This window comes from Geotrypetes seraphini, chromosome 4 (assembly GCF_902459505.1).
Source record: "Geotrypetes seraphini chromosome 4, aGeoSer1.1, whole genome shotgun sequence".
Classification (NCBI taxonomy): Eukaryota; Metazoa; Chordata; class Amphibia; order Gymnophiona; family Dermophiidae; genus Geotrypetes; species Geotrypetes seraphini.
In genome coordinates, this window is record NC_047087.1 from 297,350,970 (window position 1) to 297,372,850 (window position 21,881).

At 43.2% G+C, this 21,881-nt stretch overlaps 2 protein-coding genes across 5 annotated transcripts in view; one reads left to right on the top strand and one right to left on the bottom strand.

The window, feature by feature from the left end:
• Positions 1–11,445, bottom strand: part of STN1 (STN1 subunit of CST complex) — a 109,091-nt gene extending 97,646 nt beyond the window's left edge. The window contains exon 1 of one of the 3 annotated variants that reach the window (XM_033941268.1): positions 11,318–11,445. The gene's annotated coding sequence lies outside the window, so the exon portion shown is untranslated. Of the gene's footprint in view, positions 1–1,803; positions 1,868–11,230 lie in introns of those variants that run through there. The other 2 variants (XM_033941266.1, XM_033941269.1) reach the window with 2 other exon arrangements.
• A 917-nt stretch (positions 11,446–12,362) lies between these two features.
• SLK (STE20 like kinase) overlaps positions 12,363–21,881 on the top strand; it is a 277,359-nt gene continuing 267,840 nt past the window's right edge. For both annotated transcript variants that reach the window (XM_033941264.1, XM_033941265.1), the window contains exon 1: positions 12,363–12,621. In XM_033941264.1, the coding sequence (XP_033797155.1) occupies positions 12,472–12,621 (150 nt within the window). In that variant the 5' untranslated portion in view covers positions 12,363–12,471. The remainder of the gene's footprint in view (positions 12,622–21,881) is intronic.

The window sequence follows — 21,881 nt, forward strand, 5'->3', positions numbered from 1 at the left end:
TCTTTAAAAGTAATTTTCTCAGATTTGTCAATAATTTATTCCAGAGCAAAGGGACAGTATAATGAACAACCTCATTCACGATTTACCTTTTACAGTTGCAATCTTGTACTAGCCTAAGACTAACTGATAATTACGGTACTCCTCTGTGGATAAAACAGTGACAACTGAGACACCCCCTGAAGTAACAATATTAAATGCAATAAATACACCAGACTTGAACACATCTAGCCTTTCAGGAGGTGGTACTATCATATTATAAATTGCATCAGTTCTCAAAAAGCATAAAGTGGATATCTTCAGATGCACAGTGGAACATTAGAAGAGGCTAATCCATTCCTAAAGAAAGGCTGATGAATCAGACCATCCCTAGGGCGATTCAGACAGACTTGGAGAAATTGAAAATGGCCTCCTAGGGAGATCTGATGTAATTTTTCTTTACCTAATTAGGTTTGGTGGTGAAGATATATGAAATACATGACATTACAGTAAATTCTTTCTGAAAGGTGAATTCTTTTTGCTAATCAGCATATTTCTGTAGAAATCTTAGACAATTGAGACTACAATCCCAAAGAACTTGTCTTTAAAAACCTAGATATTGAATATTAATAATTCACAGATACTGATTTTTTTTTCCAATAAATTGCTTGCCTGTTGAGGATTTCTAAAAGCTGTTCTATAATGAAGAAATTCAAGTTCTGTAAAATATCAGAATAGCTAGGTATCCATTATTGGGAGATGTTTTATTATTATTAAAACTGTGCTAATCCCAACATTTTTTTAGGTAAATAAAGAAAAGCAACTTTCTTTCACCTTTCAGTATTGGCATGATAAAATGTACAAGGAAGAGAGGAAATGCAACAAGGAACACCATTTATTACAAACAACCAGAAAGTATTACCTGTGCAGATTAAGAATATGCACAAACATAGATTCAGCTTTCGCAAATTGCCCTAATCATTTCACTTTACTACTGTAGTGCTGACAACGCACTTCCAAACTGCAATATTGCTGGCCTATAAAGAATTCATTAATTTTAATGTAGAAAATCCTGCTAGCACTATTTGCCCCTGGTGTGCGCATATAATCACACCATGCGTAAAAGTATACTCACTGGACTAGTAAAACCAGGTTTGCGACTCTTGCAATGATTACGAAAGAGTTACAGAATCCATGCACAATAATCCTGCCCAAGAGAGTCTGGGAGAAAGGAGCCAGCATTTCACTCACAGTCTGGGTCCACTAAATGGCTTTTTCCCCACAGGTGTGTTGTGCCTCTAGGGCAGGGGCGTCAAAGTCCCTCCTCGAGGGTCGCAATCCAGTCGGGTTTTCAGGATTTCCCCAATGAATATGCATGAGATCTATTAGCATACAATGAAAGCAGTGCATGCAAATAGAACTCATGCATATTCATTAGGGAAATCCTGAAAACCCAACTGGATTGCGGCTCTCGAGGAGGGACTTTGACACCCCTGCTCTAGGGAAATGATCACTCTTTGGGGCTGTACTGGCTTTGAGTGAAGCCAGCTTATGCATTTGGCACAAGGATCGAAATGTTTTATCAAGCACTTCTAACTAATGAATAATCTTCTGTTAATACACATAGGAATCTGTATAGTAGGCCAATGTTTCTCAATTTCTTCAAGCCAAGTACCCCCCAAGTCCAACAAATATCAACCGAGCACCCCCATCCAGACTCCACCCCAGACCCCACCCCCATTAATAATACTAATTGTAATGCAATTTCTTCCATCCATTTTTTCATATACACACAATATAATGTTAATGGAAAAATTATGTTTTTACCTGTTAATTTTCTTTGCTTTAGACGCAACAGATGAATCCAGAGACTAGTGGGATAGCACACATCTAGCAGCAGATGGAGATAGAGAAACTGATTGACAGGTGGTCCTATTGGCTGGCATGCCTCCTGTATCTTCAGTATTGCTCCTTGCCCAAACATCTGGAACCAGAAATATGCTTAGCATGTAAAAAACTTCTTTCCCATAATAAATTTCAATATAGAATACAACTATCAAATATAACAAAACTTCTGAAACTTGTTAAAGATAAACCGGCAGTCACTATCCAGAAAGGGTGGGGCTCTGTATTCACCTGCTGCGTCTAAAGAAAAGAATATTAACAGGCAAGAACATCATTTTTCCTTCCTTAGCAACAGCAGCAGATGAATCCAGAGACTATTGGGATGTAGCAAAGCAATCCTCAATCTGAGTGGGAAGCAAATGTACACCTCTAACAAGTACCGTATTTCTCCATATATAGGCCGCAGCCTATACATGGGTTTTACAAACCCGTGTATGGGGCGCGGCCTAGTTACATGGGGCAGTCTTTATAAAACTTTTAAAATCATCCCCCCCCCACCCCCAGCATCTTTTTAGGAAGCCCCCTTGCTGGCACGCAGCTCGGGTCTCCAGCGGTGCAGGGCAGCCACGATCTCGTTGGCATCCAGCCTGCCCCTGCACCGCTTGCTGAGTGGCTGAGGTCAGTTCTCGCAAGTCCTGCAAGAGCTGATGTCAGCCATTCAGCGGGCGGTGCGGAGGCAGGCCGGATGCCAACGAGATCGCGATTGCCCTCACCGCTGGAGATCCGAACTGCGCACCAGTGAGGGGGCTTCCTAAAAAGGATACCCGGGGTGGGAGGGATGAATGTAAAAGGCAGGGGAGGTACCAGAAGATAAGCCATGGCTAATACCGGTTTTTAAACATAGGCTGCCCTTTTCTGTGGCCTATACATGGGTGCAGCCTATGCAGAGGGGCGCCTATATGTGGGGAAATATAGTAAACAGATCCCAGATTTCAAACATAAGTACTGAACCTCACAACCTTCTTGTTAGTGCAGGGAGATGCCGGTAAGTGCCGGAAGATGCCGGTTGCTCAGTATTAGCAGGGCAGCACTTTGTTCTCTCTCTCTTTTTTTTATATTAAGGGAAAGAAGAAAAATGGAGACCAAGGCAGACCCTCTATCACTGGAAGGAGGGTGAGGTAGGGACCTGGGGGGGGACCCAAGTGTAACCCCTAAAGCTGACACCATTCAGCCGTACACCCCTGTCCCACTGAAGAGAAACCTCAACAGGAGAAATATAATTGCCCAGTCACAGTCAGAATTCAGGAGCTAGTTGAATAGCGACCGTCCGCCTACTGGATAAAGAGCATACTGAAGATAAAGGAGGCGTGCCAGCCAATAGGGCCACCTGTTAATCATTTTCTCTATCTCCACCTGCTGGTAGATGTGTGCTATCCCACTCTGGATTTATCTAAGTTGCTAAGGAAACATAACCACAAAATAAAAAGTACACCTTATGCATAGAAAATGTTATCATTTACATTTGGGGTTTTTTTTTTTTCAAAGAAGTCAAGGCAGATGACTTTAAAATATTAATAATGACAAAAAACAAAAATAACACAAGCAGAATACCAGGCAAATGCAATGTACCACCAAAAAGTATTCACTATATCAATCCAATTATCTGAGATTACTTAGGGCAGATTCCGAAATACGGAGAAAAGACCTCAGTGTTCCCTGAGAATGAACTCAGGAAACTACTGTGACAACTACTGAATTGTCATAGGGAGCACCTCCTTGGTCATAGAAAAACTCTGTTAAAGTGCAGTACATATATAAATATTTTAGCAAATTCTTATAATCAAAAAAGTCTGTAATCAAAAGAAAGGAATCCGCACTTATCTCAGAATTATCCTCAGATATGGAACAGATCTCGGCTGCTCAATAGTATACAGTCTCCCAGTGCAGGGACTCAATTCAACTTCATGAAAATCTTTCCCGACAGGCCCTCACTCATGCTCAACAATTCTCCCTTTCTATTCCCTCCCTCCTATGTTCCCATGTTCATGCCACCTCCCTTCCTTCCGAGTCAAGTTTGTGCCCTCTCCCCGCCTTCCAGCCGTTGACCCAGAATCATGCTCCTCCAATGTCCCACTGCGCTCCTTCCCCCCTCCTTTCTCCCTTTGTCCCAGAAAGATCATGCCCCCTTACTTGTTCAAGCCGAACTCACTCCATCTGTCTTCAGTGGCTTGTTAAGGAGATGTGCAGACAGCGATTCACACACTGCACGTGGCTGACCCACAAGCCTTCCCTCTGACGTCAGCTCTTTCAGCAGAGAGAAGGTCAGGATCAGCTACATGCAGCATATGAACTGCGCGTCCCCCCAACAAGCTGCTGAAGACTGAAGGAGCAAGTGTGTCAAGTAGGTAACTGGGAACCACCCTCCACTCCCCCAGAAGGCTTTCCTCTGACATCAGTTCTGACATCAGAGGGAAGCCCTGTGGGTTGGCTCTGGGAGGGAGAGATGAGAGGGGGGTGGGCAGGAATCCCCGGCAGCGGGTAGGGCAGGCAGCAAGGAGGGATCCCCGCCAGCGGCAGCGCAGCTTTGACAGACAAGGCATATTCTCTGCGCGCATAACCCCAACAAACGGCCCGTGTATTGCGTGTTGAGAAACACTGCAATAGAGGCAGAGTGAAAAATCCAGAGTGGATTCCTTATGCTGCAGCATGCAGCTATGGGGACATAAACCATCTGTCTAGAATGTCTCACCTATTGCACTGGAAATTACATTTATCTGGCACCTATCAATCCCCATGAGTGCCAGTTAACTGAGAGTCTACTGTAATCAATATATTCTCTTGGTTGGAAGCAAATTGTTGATCATCCAACTCATGTTTTTGTTGATAGAGAATAAGAAAAATTATAATCTCATGTTGAAGATGTTAAAGCCGTCTCTTAGATAAACATGTAGTCATGTTTAATTCGAAGTCTTCACAGCCTACACTTAAGAAAATTATAATTTCTCTTTTGAAAGACACCCATCATTCTAGAACTGGTGCTAAAGCCTAAATGTATTAGAATTGAGGAGTTGAGTATTGATGATCTGTGAATCTATGGAACAGTGTAGTGCATTGTTAGTCATTGAAAGAAATACACCCAAAAGAAAGAGCTCATACACAGTTCCTTGGTACAATGATGAATTAAAAATGTCAAAAAGATCACTTCATAAAAGTAAGCAAGAATGGAGAAAATATCCTTTCAGACCAACTTTGGAAAACTATAATTTTTTTTTTTTTTAATTCTTTATTCATTTTCAAAACTACAATTGTGCACAAGAGATGATGCATTTATATAAAATATTAACATTCCAGCACAATAAACTTAATAGAAATAATGACAAGACTTATTTTCCCCCACCCCTTTTCCCAATTGAACAACTACTCATAAAAATACCTGTAAACAACCTATCCATACCTCTTAATCAGTGCCAAAACATATCCCCCTCCCCGGATGGGTGATGGGATAATCGCGCGCCAGACGCTTGTGTGCCGACAATCCAGTGCCGAAAATATGGCGCATGACAGAAGCGCACGGGGGAAAAAATAATTTTTAAAGAGCTCCAACTGGGGGTTTGGGGTGGCAACCCCCCCACTTTATTGGTTAGTGTTCGCACTGCCGTTGCGGAGGGGGTATGTGTGGGGGGGTGAAACTCCCACATTATAGAGAAAACAAAACTTTTCCCGAAAAAAATCAGAAAAAGTTCTGTTTTCTCTATAATGGAGGTTTCCAACCCCCCGAACCCCCTTCCAACAGCAGCGCGAACACTAACCAATAAAGTGGGGGGGTTGCCATCACAACCCCCCTCCGTCGGAGCTCTTTAAAAATTACTTTTCCCCCACACGCTTCTGTCTTACGCTGAATTGTCTGCGCGCTGGCGTCTTGCGCGCCACTGACTATGAACCCCCCGGATGTGTATGTTTTCCTCATTTACATAAATAAATCAATTCTTACAATATTTAGTTAATGGTTCCCAATCTTCCATAAATTTTTTATAATATCCCTTCTGAATGACCACAAACTTTTCCATTTTAAAGACATAACATAGGGATTCCCACCAGAATGAATAATTTAATCTGTCCCAATTTTTCCAATACTTTAAGATGAGCTGCATGGCAACCCCTGTCATTATAAACAAAAGTTTGTTATTTTTTAGCAAAATTTGACTTTCTGCCCTCATAGTTGGACTCCCTCCTCCCCATATCCGATCGGGGGGGGGGGGGGGTCATCAGGGCAGGAGGGGTTGGGCTCCCTCCTGCCCGGATCGGTTCGGGGGGGGGGGGGGTGGACCACGGCAGAAGAGATTGGGTATCTCTCCTGCAGTGATGGCGATCACCCCGAACTGCCACGAACTGTAGCAGAAGAGATTGGGCATCTCTCCTGTCATGGCAGTTCGGGGGGGGGGGGGAGCGATCGCGGCAATTCAGGGGGGGGCAATCGCGGCAGGGGAGATGTGCTGGGGGGATTCTGTAACTGGTGTTCTTTTTGATAGACACCGGTTACAGAATCCAGCTTTTAAGTGAAGGACTGGCCCCTCCTTCGCCTAAAAGGTCTGGTTTTGGGCGCTTGGGACTTACGCTGTTTTTTGGTTGGTAATGTGTTGTAAGTGTAGACATAGTGGTGGCTTGGGCGTTTAAACAGCTAAATGTAGAGGTAGGCCATTCTCAAAAATAAAACAACAACACACCTCATTTTGGACGTTTTTTTTGAGAATGGACATTTTCCCTGCTTCTACTTTCAGTGTTTAGGGCCTATGCCAAAAGGGGACTTAGATGTTTGTTTTTTTTATTATGCCCCTCCACGTTTTTTTGATTTTAATTTTTTTGTTATGACAATTTTTTAGGACTCCTGAGGCAAGCTGTTTAGCTGAAACAAGACCTGTGTCAAGTAAGATGATATCTCCTGATTTCTATGTTCTGCGATATTGGTTGCCATTAAAGTGTGGTTCATTTGAAGACCAGGCACACACTGCTACTTTTTTTGGATTCTATAACAGAGCATTCCATTTATCTGCAGTCATAGTCTACGGGTTCTTTCAGGTTACAGGAGGAGCTTTGCTCTTACATAATAATCTGAAAGAGTGCTTAGCATTCTCATTTATCACTTAAAGTTTGTCCATTGATTAGATTGCAATCTCTACTGTTTTAATGTACAGTGCTGAATATGTCTAGCAGTGCTATAGAAATGATAAGTAGTAGTAGTACACTTCCCCCTCCCCATTCGCGGTTTCGGCAATCGCAATTTCACATATTCATGATTTTTTGGGGAGGGGGAAAAAGAGAAAAACACCCCACAGTTTAGCCTTCCCCCCGGCGTCCCGGCCTTACCTGGTGGTCTAGCGGGCTTTCGGGACAGGAGCGATCTTCCTTCACTCCTGCCCCGTGTAGATCGCCAATAGGAAATGGCTATGGGGAGTTCCCGTCGTAGTCTCGAGAGACTACGGGAACTCACGGCAGCTATTACCTATTGGCGATCTGCACGGGGCAGGAGCGTAGGAAGATCGCTTCTGCCCTGAAAGCCCGCTAGATCACCAGGTAAGGCCGGGATGCCGGGGGGAAGGCAGGAGGGAGGCGGGGATGGGTCAGAGCCGGACCAGAAGATATTTGCGGTATTTCACCATTTGCGGTCCGGCTCTGCCCCTATCCCCTGCGAATCCGGAGGGAGAAGTGTATTGCTGAGAACTACTTTTCATATATTAGTAAACACAAATCATATTCTTTTTTTGTTTTTAAAGACAATTAGAAACATTTACTGCAGGGAAGACAGCGAATAACACTGCATACAGGAAAAGATAAACACCTAAAGTAGCAGTAGCGCTGGCTGGCTTGGCAAATGTCGCTGACGGCATGGCAGAAGGAAGCCCCGGAAGGCAGGTCACAAGAAGCCTGCTCACTGCTCTATCTCTGCCAAGCCAATCACCACTGCTGCTACTTTAGGAGACCCGAAGGGGGTGGGGGGTCAGTTAAGAGACTGTGCTGGACAGGGGAATAGGAAGGATGAGGAGGGATGGGAAGCTGCTGCACAGCGGGATGAGAGGGAGGGAGGGATGAAAAGCTAATGCACAGGGGGACAGGAGGGATGGAACGCTGCTGCATGTGAGGGGGAGAGAGGGGAGAAAAGAAGAAGAATTGGTGGAGATGGGATGGAGGAGAGGAAGGGAAAGATGTAACAGAGGTAGAAAGGGGTGAGAGGGAGATATCCTACATATGGTGGATGGGAAAGAGACATGTATGGAGAAGAGAGAGGGAGAAATGTTGGACATAGGGTAGAGGGCAGGGAGAGATGGTGCATGGGGAGAAAGAAATGAGACATCAACTTGATAATGGAGGGGAGGAAGGGAGAGATGTTTGACCTGAGACACAAGGGAGGAAGAGGGAGAAACAGAAATATTGGTTGTGGCAGTGGAAGGGAAGTTACAGAGATGGAAGAAGAATAGCAAGCACAGAGAAAGAAGAAGACATCAAATGGGCAGGAGACCCTGGTGAGCAAGTTAACAGAAGACAAACAGAAACCAGAGCCTGGGACCAACATGATTTGAATAATAAAGTGACCAGACAACAAAAGATAGTAGAAAAATATTTTCTATTTTGTGATTACAATATGTCAGATTTGAAGTGTGTATCCTGCTAGAGCTGGTGCTAGATAGTGAACTAGGACCTAACAGAGAGAGAAAAGTCTTTTTTATTTATTTTATTTACACTAGAGCGCCAGCCTAGGGCTAGAGAGGGCAAAGGAGGCTGGAATGGGTGAAGAGACTACAAAATAAACCCGCCACGACGTTTGAGAAAAAAAATACCCTATTGGGTAGGAAAAATGAATCAAATCAAAAAATCAATTCAATAGACAAAATTTTTTCCCTGAATCAGGCAGCACTAGTCTAGACTCCTAAGTTTTTTTATAACGTGTACTAAACTATTTTGGCAAGTTGTAGACAAATGCCTGTATTGTGTTGCATTTAACCATTAGGTACCTCACTTCATGCGAAAGTTTGTTATCAGCAAGAATAGCTCTGGTATCTTCCTTTCATGAATAACTGAGTAGTACTTTGATTCATACTCTCTGAAAACATTCGCCAGCAGCAAAATGTTCAGAACTTTAGGAAACTGCTGAAAAACATCTGTTCTGTAAAATGAAATATAGGGTCTGAGTTTGGCTGAGGGAGAAGGAGGGATGACTTGAGTGCTAGTCACGGAGATGTTGGATGGTTTGTTTTGTTTTATTGATGTCTGTTATTGAGGCATCTTGCATGACTTATGGAGTTTTATATTTTGATGTATGTGTGGGTTTGAATGAAGCTGAATGAGTCCAAATCAAAGCTACTCTGGCTTGGCCCAAAATTAGATCAGTTACTCACGCTCATTCCACTACCTACTTATGAGGAATTCAGGAAGCGCCTAAAAACACATCTGTTCCTGAAGTATCTAGACACCTGACACGTACATCTCTTTCCCCTCAATATCGGTTCTCCTGCCCTATCAACCACTCGCTTTCACATCTTTTAAAGTTCATTCAATTTGTACCTTCTTTTATTCTTTTGTAAACCGCATAGAACTTCACGGTACTGCGGTATATAAACTGTTATTATTATTATTATAACCTTCTGGTCCCACACTGCAGATCGAATTCTCAAGCAAAGTTTTGGGCATCATTATTGACTCTACACTTTCCTTTAATGATCATCTCAACTCTCTGGTAAAAAAAAGTTTTTTTAGTCTTCACATGTTGAGGAAAGTGAGATCCTGCTTCCACCAACATTTTGCTGTCCTTGTACAATCAATCATTCTTTCCAGACTGGACTATTGTAATTCCATCTATCTAAGTCTAACCTATAAAAATCTTCAAAGATTTCAGCGGATCCAGAACACTGTGACTAGGTTGATCTTTGCAAAAAGCAAATTTGACCATGTTTCCTCGCTTCTATCAAAACTTCACTGGCTTCCGGTGATTTCTAGGATTCACTTTAAATGTACCTGCCTAATATTCAAGATCCTACCTGGCATTTTTCCTCCCCTAATTCCACTATCCTGGAATTCTTTGAGACCTGACACTACCAGATCCGCCCACAAACTCAAACTATCTTTCCCCTCGTTAAAAGGTGTCATGTATGCTGGTAAATTAGAGAAATCCCTTTTCTTCAAATTCACCTGAGCTTTGGAACAACCTCCCTGCCCCACTGCGGAACCTAGGCTCATTCCAATTATTCTGAAAGCATCTGAAAACCTGGCTTTTCTCCAAAACGTAAAGCTATCTATTTAAAATGTAAAGCTAGCTATCCTCTTCATAACCTCTAATATCTTATTATGTCCTTCCCTCATTTATTGAATTTACCTGTAAACCGTGCCGAGCTCTATCTTTATGGAGATGATGTGGTATACAAACTTAAGGTTTAGTTTAGTTTGGCCAGTTTGGGCTTTAAAAGATATCCATCGTTGATGCGACGTGCATGTTATATGTAATTTGATTTGATATGTAAGTATGTAATTTGTTATAGTGTGTCTCTGAAGTGTTTTGTATGATAAATGTAAATCTTTTATTTTGTATGTTAACATGTAACTCACCCTGGATAAGGGCAGGTGAGAAACAAACAATTCTGACCTTGCATGTAAACCTCCCCCCAGGTAATATATAGAAATAAAATCAAATCATAAAGGAATAAGGTAATACCTTTTTATTGGAGTTATCAATGCATTTTATGATTAGCTTTTGAAGGTAACCCCTTCTTCAGACCAAAAATAAGCAAATGTTGACAAATAGCAGTATATGTTTCCCTGTCAACATTTGTTTATATCTAGTCTGAAGAAGAAAGGGTTACCTTCGAAAGTTAATCATAAAATGCATTTAGTTCTTCCAATAAAAAAGGTCTCACCTTAGTTTCTTTATGTTTTATTTAAAGTTGATATCCCACCTACTTCCGAGGCGGTTTCCAATAAAAACATACAAAACCAAAATACAATACAGCAGCGAAACTGGACCACACTATCTCCAACCTGCTGTTAACAACAAACGACTACAACTATTTTTGCAAAGAAATCAAAACCCACCTAGTCAAAAAATTTATACAGATGACCTAACCCCATCCGGACCCCCCTCAGTGCAACTCCCCTCTCCTCCCCCCTTCACCAGTTCCCTTCTCTCTAGCCTCAAGCATGTCAACTGCTTCCCTAACGGTATATATACTGGATCTGCACTATTTCCTATTTGTACAGCATCTTGTAGCTCTTGAAATATACAGCTCCATTATTCTTGTAACTTCTCCTGGAAATGACCAGAATTCTCTCTGTAATTATCCTGGAAATGTCCAGTTCTCTCTTTTGTAATCCGCCCAGAACTGCAAGGTTGAGGCGGAATAGAAATCAGTATGTAATATATTACCTTGAAAAGTGGACTAACACGGCCACCACACCATTTCACATGTAAATCCAAGAAATCAGACCATCATCCTTTCTATTGGCTACTTGCCTTGTCAGTTATTACTTTCTTGTATCAGGTCGGTCCTTGTATCAGGTCGGTCCTAGTATCAGGATTCCATGCGCCAGAAAAAAAAAAAGTTTTTGTTGCACGATATGTAAACCCCTTGAACAACAAGCGTATGTCGCACCTAGTCCCGCTCCCGGCTCCAGGCAAGCATTATCGTCGGGAGTGGTCCAACTTTTCCCGGTCCCTCCATAGCAGGCCTACCAAACCGCGCCTCTAAAGGGTAGCCAGTAGCTAGGACGTTATTCCAACGTCACGAGCTGACAGCTGTGGCGTCTGCGCGCGCTGCGTCTCCAACCCTTCTCCCGGCTCCGCGAGCGCAGAACTCGAGGGTTACCGTTGAAGGGGAGGGGTCTTCGGCTGACCTGGGGCGAGCGCGAGGCGATAACGGGGAGACGGATGTCAAGGGAGGGGTTATAGGCGCGAAGCTGTCGAAGAGTGAACCGGGAGGGGCGTTATTGCCGGGGGTTCCCTTTCCCGGTGTCTTTGCTGAGGTCTGCCTTTAGTAATCCCCCATCCTTTTTTAATCTCTCTCTCTCTCTTTTCGTGGCACTTTTCCTCAGGCGGAGCTCTCCGGTCCCAGTGGCGGCATTTGGTACTTTCTTGGGTCGGCTCGGAGTTCCGGAATACAACACCGCCCCTCCCCCCCCCCGAACGGAAACTCAGCCCAGAAGCTGGAAGGGAGGAAGAGAGAAGAAAGAGCGTGGAGCGGCCTACGACCAGACCTACCCTTCGGCACCCTTTCTGACAGACTGTTCGTACTTCGTTTGCTGCTGAATCGGTGGCGGATTTGGACTTTCACGGTGCGGGAAACGCCTTGTGCCGCGCCTGAGAACCGGTTTGCTGCTGGTGGAAGCACCGCGATCATTTCCGTGATAACAGCTGTCGAGACTTGTTGCTAAATGCAGCGTTATAGAGTTTGGCGTCCTTGCCGGGTTTCCTCAAGAAGATGATTTCCTCGAGTTCTCCATATGTGGGTTCCCCCCACCCCCCGAATACGCTGAAATAATACTTTGGAACATGTAGAGAGATACGTTGTGAAATATTTACCTACCATTTATATTTGTTACCACGTCTTTTTCTTTAGGAGTTTATCCGATAAGAGCGCATTTATTTTTGCCGTTATTAAAACAAGGGCGATGGCTTTCTTTAATTTTAAAAGGATCTTTAAGTTGGGAGGAGAAAAGAAAAAGAAACAATACGAACACGTCCAGAGGGATTTGAATCCTGAAGACTTTTGGGAAATTGTAGGAGAATTGGGAGATGGAGCTTTTGGGAAAGTGTACAAGGTAAGAAAGATGAAGTGTCGGCAAATACTGGTCGTGGGAGTTTTCATCCTGCGAAGTTTGTTTTTTGGGGAAGTATATTAAAACCTTAGCTTTAACACCAGGTTATGCTGGTTGCTAGGACCCACGTTTTTAACACATTGACTCTGTCATCTTTTCTTTAGTCAGATCTAGGTTTATGGTCTAGATTAGAATGATACTATTGAATGTCATGGCAAAAGGGTACGGAAACTAACAAAACAAGTAAAGATAATCACACTAGCATTACAATTTCCATCGTTCTTTCCCAATGTCCCTGAAGTTTCATGGAGAAATAGTACTTTCAGTGGCATAATAAGGGAATGGACTTGTATACTGTCTTTTTTGTTGACTTTGGCATTCAAAGCAGTGGGCCTGGAGGATTAAGTGACTTGCCCAGGGACACAAATAGCTGCACCGGGATTTGATCTCGCAACCTCTGCAGGTGCAGAGGCAGCGCAGCAGCTCTACCAGTTGAGCCATCCACGCTGCTTCCCTTCCCATATCTCTGTAATGTTCCTGGCGGCGAGCATCAACTTCTAACCTGCTACCATACCTGTGTCGGCTCTTCTGACATCACTTTCTGAACCTGCACCTAAGAAGTAACGTCGAAAGGGTTTGTCTACACAGGTGCAACAGCAGGTTGGGGTTGCTGGTTGCGCCAGGAACGTTACGGGGGAAGGGAAACAGTGTGCACGTGTGACTGGGGGGAGGGGAAGAGAGCAAACAAATAAGAGGATGGGAGGGGCATCTATCATCCTCACTACGCTATTGAGTACTTTATCAATACTTTTGGCTTAAGGTTTCGTTACAATATCTTATACTATAGATTTATAGCTAATAGAGCTATTTTACATTATTAGGGTCCTCTGGAGGGTCGCAGCCAGTTCAGCATAGCCATTTCATCGCTGAATCAGCCACGACAGCACCTGCCTCTTCCCCCCTCCAAGGTAGCAGTGCCCCCCCCCTACCCCACATAGCTCTTGAAAAGTTCACTGATGCAAGCAGCATCTTCCACCTCCTGCTCATGCCAGCCTCAGCTTCCTCTGATGTCATGTCCTGGTCCCGCGACTAGGAAGTGACAGAAGGGAGCCAAAGCTGACTGAGAAGGGGTGAAAGATGCTGCTCATGCCAGTGAACTTTTCAAGAGGTATGATTCGTCTTGGAGAGGTTGATTCATCATGGCTGTGATGAAAAGACTTACGATAAATTGTCCCATTTCTATCTAAGAAAAAACTAAGGATTAACAAAGTAAATTACTAGCACTTAGAGCAGTTTAACATGCACACTACATTTCAAACTAGAGAATGACACGGAGAAAAAATTTGTTCCTGTCCCTGTCTCTGCAAGCCATCCGATCCCATCCGCACAAGCCTTGAATAGTTTTATACTGAACTTATTTTAGTAAATTTTAAAATAAACAATGTTCTGTACAATTGTCATTTTATAGATCAAAGTTCTGGCTGCCGAACTAGAGGAAGAAATCTTCAGCGGGCAGGGCTTTGTTTATAAATGTTTATCACAGGGCTGTGGAGTTGGAGACAATTTTGGATACTGGAGTCGGAGTCATGGCTACCAGAAACTGAGAGGAGTCGAAGGATTTATCTACTGACTCCACAGCCCTAGTTTATCAACACAACTACAATACTACTTTATCCTAAAGCAAAAAGAAAAGAAATATAAAAAATTTTTCTACCTTTGTCTGGTTTCTGCTTTCCTCGTCTTGTCATTCTATTCCTTCCATCCACTGTCTGCCTTTTCTCTACCTCTTCCATATGGCATCTGCTCTATTTCTATGCCTTCACCAGAAACTGTCTGCCTCTCCCCTTCACCCTCCCTTCCCTCAATTGGTCTGGCACCCATTGTCTTCCCTCCACTCCCCCCTTAGTCTGGTATCTGTCTTCCCTTCCATTTTTTTCTTCCCTCCCCCATGTGGTTTATAGCATCTTTTTCCTCCTTTCCTCCCTTCTCCTCCCCCCAGATCCGGTATCTGTCTTCCCAATCCAGCATGTACTCTTTTTTCTTTATCCCCTCCTTCCATCCATTATGTGATCCCCTCTCTCTCCTCCCCACTTCCTTTCAGTGTCTGTTCCACTCTCTCCCCTTCCCACTTTCCTTCAGCGTCTTCTTCCCTCTCTCTTCTATCCACTAACATGCAGCGTCTGCTCTTCCCTCCCCTCCCCATCTTTCTCTACTTCCCTTCAGTGCCCTTCACACGGTCCAGCAGCTCCCTCCTTCCCGATCGCCGCAGTCTGGACATCTCCCTCCCCCCTTCCCTTTACCTTCGCTGGCGACTTTCATTTTTCTGTCTCTGAGCGGCCCGAACCTTTTCTCAAGTCACGTTCGGCTGCTCTGAAACTTCTCTTTTGACACAACTTCCTGTTTCCGGTTGCATCAGAGGAGAAGTTTCAGGCAGCCATGAGCGACTTGTGAAAAGGCTTATATTGCTCGGAGACAGAAAAATGAAAATCGCCAGCAAAGGTGAAGGGAGGGAGAAGCCTGGATCGTGGCAATCGGGAAGGAGGGAGGGGGCTGCTGGATCGTGAGGGGTGATAAGTGAGGCAACGTGCGCAAAATACTGTATTTTTCGCTCCATGAGACGCAACTGACCATAAGACGTACCCTAGATTTAGAGTAGGAAAACCAGGAAAAAACCATTCTGAATCAAATTGTATACTTTATACCAGGCTCTGCACCGAGCTCCCTGCCCTACCAGGCTATACAGCCAGCCCCTCTCCCTGCCAGGCTCTGCATCCTGCCCTATACCCTGTACCCCCTCTGGTGGTCGAGTGGTAGGCCAGGACAGGTCTAAGTGGTAGATAGCAGTCCCCACCCCCACCCCACAAATTCCAAATTGGTTGCCATAGCTGCAACGAAAAAATAGATAGTACTAGATCTAATAGATGCTGGCATTGTAAATTGGAAATAGGGACGTTAGATCATTTAATCTTTTTCTGTCCCTGTGTAAACGCATTTTGGAATTCAATTTGGCCCCAAATTAATAAATTACTAGAAAATCACGTAGGACTCTCATATGACACCATATTATTTGGAACTGCAATGAGAACTAAGAGTCCGATATCAGCAAACAATAATAAGCTATTATTAATACTAACAGGAGTCGCCATGCAACAAATTACTCAAAACTGGAAAGACTATACCAAATTGAATTATACATTCTGGTGGAACTCTGTTTGTCATATTTATAAAATGGAAAAAATAATAGCGATACAACAGGGAAATCTTCTTAATTTCATGAAAATATGGAAACCATTGACAAATTATTCTAATGATTAGTTTCTTAGCACAATGATAAAAAGAGTATATGAATGGGGTGGGATTTGAATAATTAATGGAAGTATTTATATAAAAAGGGAGAGGGAATTATATTGTATATGTTATTGAATAATCTTTATCATATTATATTTTAAATACTATGAATTAATAATGATAATATTTCAGATATGTAATAATTAATATATATTGTATGAATTAAATATTGTAAGAATGGAAAATTTATAAATAAAAATTTAAAAAAAAAGAAAAAGGAGGGGGAAAAAAAAAGATCCAAGACAAATGTTGACTGGGTTGAAAACCTGTCCCCATCCCTAAAGACCATCATCAGCTTCCTATTCTGAACACTAGTTTGACTCAATACTGTAGTTTGTTGTCGTCATTGCTGGGATAACAACAGGAACAAGTTCAACCCCCGAGGTCGGGTATACTGACAGGTGACACTAAAGTAGCACAGGTGCTCCCTCACGCACACATCCTCTCATTGGTTGAGCTGTGCGGGAGTTGCAGCATTCGCATGGGAGGAAGGCAACTGAGAGAGCATGCACACTCGCTCATTGTAACTAGAAAGCGAGCAGTGGTGGCAGGTTTGGGAGTGCTTGCGTCCTAAGCCGCCGCCTCCTTCCCCCATAGGCTGCAGGAACAGAGAGACAAACACTTCCTTCCTGCTTATTGGTGCTTAGGAGTGTGGAGAGACACAAATGCCTCTTTGCTGCTTACCACTGGTGTAGTGTGCACATAACACGCGTAGGGGCGAGAAAGTGTTTGGACGCATCAGGAGGGGAAGGCAGTTTGAAAGCAACTCTTTATTGCAGTCATGCAGCTGTCAGGGGAAGAGTGTCAGGCTAGCTACTTCCTTTAAAATGACTCTCGTCAGCCCCTAGGTTCTTCTCTAACTCTCCCTCCCCCGATCGGCAGGTCTTGTGTACCTTCCAAGACGATTCTCCCACTACAGCGCAGACGCCAGCTGCGTTTCACATTCAGTGGTTTGAGTCAGCCCCAGAACCTGCTAGTGTAAAAGCTGAGGGGCGCGTGCTGCCGTTACTATCTCAACAAAGCCTGAGAATAGCAAGCGTGAGACGCTTAGGGGGGGGGGTTGTTATATTAACATAAGAACATAAGAAGCGCCATCTCCGGATCAGACCTTCGGTCCATCTAGTCCGGCGAACATAAGAAGCGCCATCTCAGGATCAGACCTTCGGTCCATCTAGTCTGGCGATCTGCATACGCGGAGGCCCTGCCAGGTGTACGCCTGGCGTAATTTTTAGTCACCCATATCCTTCTGTGCCTCATAAGAACATAAGACATAAGAAGTTGCCTCCGCTGGGTCAGACCAGAGGTCCATCACACCCAGCAGCCCGCACCTGCGGCGGCCCAGCAGGTCTATGACCTGTCAGGTGTTCCTTGACTTAGCCCTATGATCCCCCTTTTTCTTCTATCTATACTCTTCCTAACCTATCTCTACTTTTATCTGTACCCCTCAATCCCCCTATCGTTCAGGAATTTATCCACCTTCATTTCCACCCACTTTTTTTGGGGAAAAAGTGTGTCTTATGGACCAAAAAATACAGTACTTAACTGCGGGGACAAGGCAATTCACTGCTCCACAGAGCAGTGAATGGCCTTGTCCCTGCTGCAACCAGTTTTTTTTTCCTCCTTGTTTCGGCGGGTGGTAACAGTCATTGTGTCATTCTCTTTCAAATAATGTAATATTTCTTATACTTCTCTCGAATTAGCCTCATAAAGAAGAGAGCCCTGTGAGAAACAGACCAAGAATTGCATTAGCCTGAAAGTAGGTTTCTGTTCAAACACAGCACCTAAGATTTTAACTGATGTGACAGACTGAAGAAAACAGTTGTTAAACTGAATGAGAGCTTAGATGGCTTATGATGGCTCTGGAAGAATCCTTGAAAAAGCAATCCTGTGAAACATGTTGGATTAAATCTCCCCGGGCAGTACACAAGCACTTTAAAGATAAGTTAGATATTTATTTATTTTTTTTCAATTCTTTATTCATTTTATCATCTTACAACACGTACACAATATTACATCATTACAAATTTTGACACATCACTTGAATTAGATATTTATTTTAAAAAACTTAAGTAAAAATATTTAAAGTTCTAACCAATATGTGAAAGCTTGGTACACGATATTCAAACACAGCACCTAAGATTTTAACTGATGTGACAGACTGAAGAAAACAGTTGTTAAACTGAATGAGAGCTTAGATGGCTTATGATGGCTCTGGAAGAATCCTTGAAAAAGCAATCCTGTGAAACATGTTGAATTAAATCTCCCCGGGCAGTACACAAGCACTTTAAAGATAAGTTAGATATTTATTTATTTTTTTTCAATTCTTTATTCATTTTATCATCTTACAACACGTACACAATATTACATCATTACAAATTTTGACACATCACTTGAATTAGATATTTATTTTAAAAAACTTAAGTAAAAATATTTAAAGTTCTAACCAATATGTGAAAGCTTGGTACACGATATTCTAAATGAGGTTTCACCAGAGGCATCAGTACCTCCTTTTTCCTACTGGACATGCATCTCCCTATGCATCCTAGCATCCTTCTAGCTTTCGCCATCACCTTTTCAACCTGCTTGGCCACCTTAAGATCATACATCTACACTAGAAATAGTGTGTGTAGGCAAAGTCATCAGGTTTGAAGAAATGGGCCTGAGATCCTCCAAAGGCAAAGTGAGAAAAACAGTCTCTCGTAATAAGTTGTTGTTATTCTCACAGGCCCATGCGAAAACAGACCAGGAAAGAAGAAAAACTCAATATGGGAAAAAACTTCTCTGGTCAATAAACCACATATTATATCAATGACATACATTATACTGAGCACAAACTTTAAAAAGGGTGACAACAGTGATGGCGTTCCAAATAATTTCTCTTTTACTTAACTTAAATGCACTATCTCTTTGTGGCACTCGCATCAAACGATGATTGTAATCCAAGCGAGCAATCTTTACATCAAAGGGATTTCTTCTAATCAAGTTTCAAGTTTTATGAAATTTGATGAATCGCTTATTTAATACTAAGCAAGTAACAATTTAAAAAATATATTGTACACAACCTTAAGAGGGGGTAAGAAGCCTCTAACAGACAGTACAGACAAACTGTAAAACACAGGGAAGGAGCTAAGGTGGGTAAAAGTTACAAATCGCAGTTTCTCAAGAGAGAGGAAGACGAAAAACTAGTAGGGGGAAAAAACGTTAGGATTGGGATTAAAAAATTGTTCTAAAGAATAGTTCTAAAAAAAAATGAAATGTTTTATAATGCTGTTGAACTAATTTTAAAAAATATATTTTAAGTATTAAAAGAAGCTTTAAAAAGGAATGTTTTTAGGTTGGTTTTAAATAAGTTCAGGTCTTTAATTTCTCATCTCAACAAGAGACTGGCCAAAAGGCCTTGTTTTGCTAAAGCTGTGTCGGGAGAAAAAGGTCCACAACACTTTCCACCTTAAGATCATCACATACTATCACACCCAAGTCCTACTCCTTTTTCATTGCAAAGAATTTCAGTTTTTGGAGCTTTTTGGTTTTTAGAATTTCAGATAATGAATCGCGTACCTCTACTAGCACTCAACTAATGATTGAACATTCAAGGTACTGAAAGAAATAGACTTGGTAGTTAAGGACAGGTTGTTCACCCTCTCCAAGGTAGGGAGAACGAGAGGGCACTCTCTAAAATTGAAAGGGGATAGATTCGATATTGTGGCCGGGCCAGTCCCCAAGGGAATAGGAAAACCCTGGCTCAGACCGCAAGCAAGAATTTTGTACGCCTTTTATATGGTTAGGTGAAGGAAAACCCGGATACCGGATTTTTGGAAAACAGCATCAGGTTTATTAGTGTCCCAAATAAGAATATGAAAAAAAACATTCACAATTGGTTTCTTAGACTCCCTTAGGTGCTTCCTGCACTCTGGTATAGCTCAGTCCAGGTGAGTCATATGGGCCTTAACTGAGGAACTGGATAGACCATCTTTATCAAAAGACATCATTCAAAACTCTACAGTAGTCCAGTGCCCTCACTGTTTCACATCCCCTCTGGGATTTATCAGTCTCTCCGGTTCCCAGTAACTTCTTGCCTTTCAGCTGAGCACGGCTCATGCCAGCCTTTTCACATCTCAGCTCTTTTCATTGTCACACATCCAAACAAGGTAAATTTTGTTTCTTGCCCTAACCCACCCTGCTCCCAAGGAACCTTCACAGCCTTTCCTGTCAGGCTGTGCGGGCCACGCCTCCCATTTAGTTTGCGGTCTCCAGGCCCACCCGAAGTGACCCTTATCTTGGTTATCTCCTGCTCCTAGGGAGTCTGATTATGGGTTTATTCACACACGCTTTCTCCCTTAATTAAGCAGGGCTGCCTCAGCTCTGCCTGCAGTCATGCACTGGCTTAAGTTCAAAAGGGAAACAGAAAACTTTCTTTATGAAACCAACTGGGACTCTCACACATTATACCCCCCCAGGTCCATATCTTCCCCACACATACTCTCCCCAGGGTCACTACACATTTCCCATTCACCCTCTTGGGAACCCTGGCTTTCCATTTCGACATCCATTCCTGGCTTTACATCCCATCCCCCTCCCTGCAGGTCTGCCAGCTCCTCTGCAGCATTTCCATGGGGTAAACTTACAGCCCTTCCCTCTGGGGTTTAATCTGCAAGGCACTATACCTCCCGTGTGTGGTACTGCTTCTCCTTGTGAGCTGGCCTTTTGCAAAACATCCCTGCTGGGGCTTAAGCCATGGGTGAAAGCTGGAATCTCCGTGGGTCGTGTGGCTTCTGTAGAGCCAGCTGTATCCTCCTCCTTCCTCTTTGAGGCTTCCCAGCCTGCAAACTCCAGGGTCTGACTCCACCCCTCTCCAAATTGGTCTCAGGTTTCTCCCTGACTTGGGGAAAAGAGTGATAGGGGAAATTATTGGTTTTCAGAGCCCTCCCTATCTGGCTTTTGGGCTGTGCTGGGACCTGCCTTTTCTTGCACTCTCCTGGCTGAGCCAGCTGGCCTGGCTCCATGCCGGGTTTTACAGAGCCCTGTGCTGCATGCTGGGGAGTTTTAGCAGTAGTTTTCACTGGGACAGGAGCTTCCCTGTCACAATATGAACATAAGAAAGTTATTTTTACCCAGAGAGTGGTAGAAAACTGGAACGTTCTTCCAGAGTCTGTCATAGGGGAGAACACCCTCCAGGGATTCAAGGCAAAGTTAGACAAGTTCCTGCAGGTAGGGCTGGTTTCAGTTAGGGTGCTGGTCTTTGATCAGAGGGCTGCCGTGTGAGTGGACTGCTGGGCACGATGGACTACCAGTCTGACCCAGCAGCAGCAATTCTTATGTTCTTAAGTAGTATTTGTATATGTTGTGCTTGATTAAAGACATTTGCAGTATCTCAGTATTGAGCTAAAACAGTGGGAGTTGAGCAGGGCTTATGTATTTCCCCCCCACCCCCAATAAAAGTGGTACATATGTTGTTCAAGGTCCTGACAAGGAGTGTTAGATGTCAGAGTTGAGCTCTGTGTATGAATATAGATGTTGGTATGCTTTTTCAGAGTCTTGCTGAGACCTATGTTAAAGATTGGGCGGTATATAAAATTTTAATAATACACAGTTGAAGTCCTTATGTAGGCAAGGTGAGGCTTCATTTCTCATTGCTCTTACTCTTCTTCTTGGATGTATTCAGTTCTGTTCTGAATTGTAAGGCCTTGAAAGCAGTGCTGGCATTGAATAAGGGAAATAAAATGGAGTAAAAGTAGTTTACAAAACATGAGCTATGAAAGATAGAATAAGAGATGACCTTTCATTTTGGGTGTGCCCATATCCCTACTTGCCTGAAATGTCGCCAGGTTGATAATTCCTTAGCACATGGTTTCTGGTCATGTGCAACTATCTATGCCTTTTGGCTGGAGGTTGGGTGCTATTTGGAGTCCTTGGTG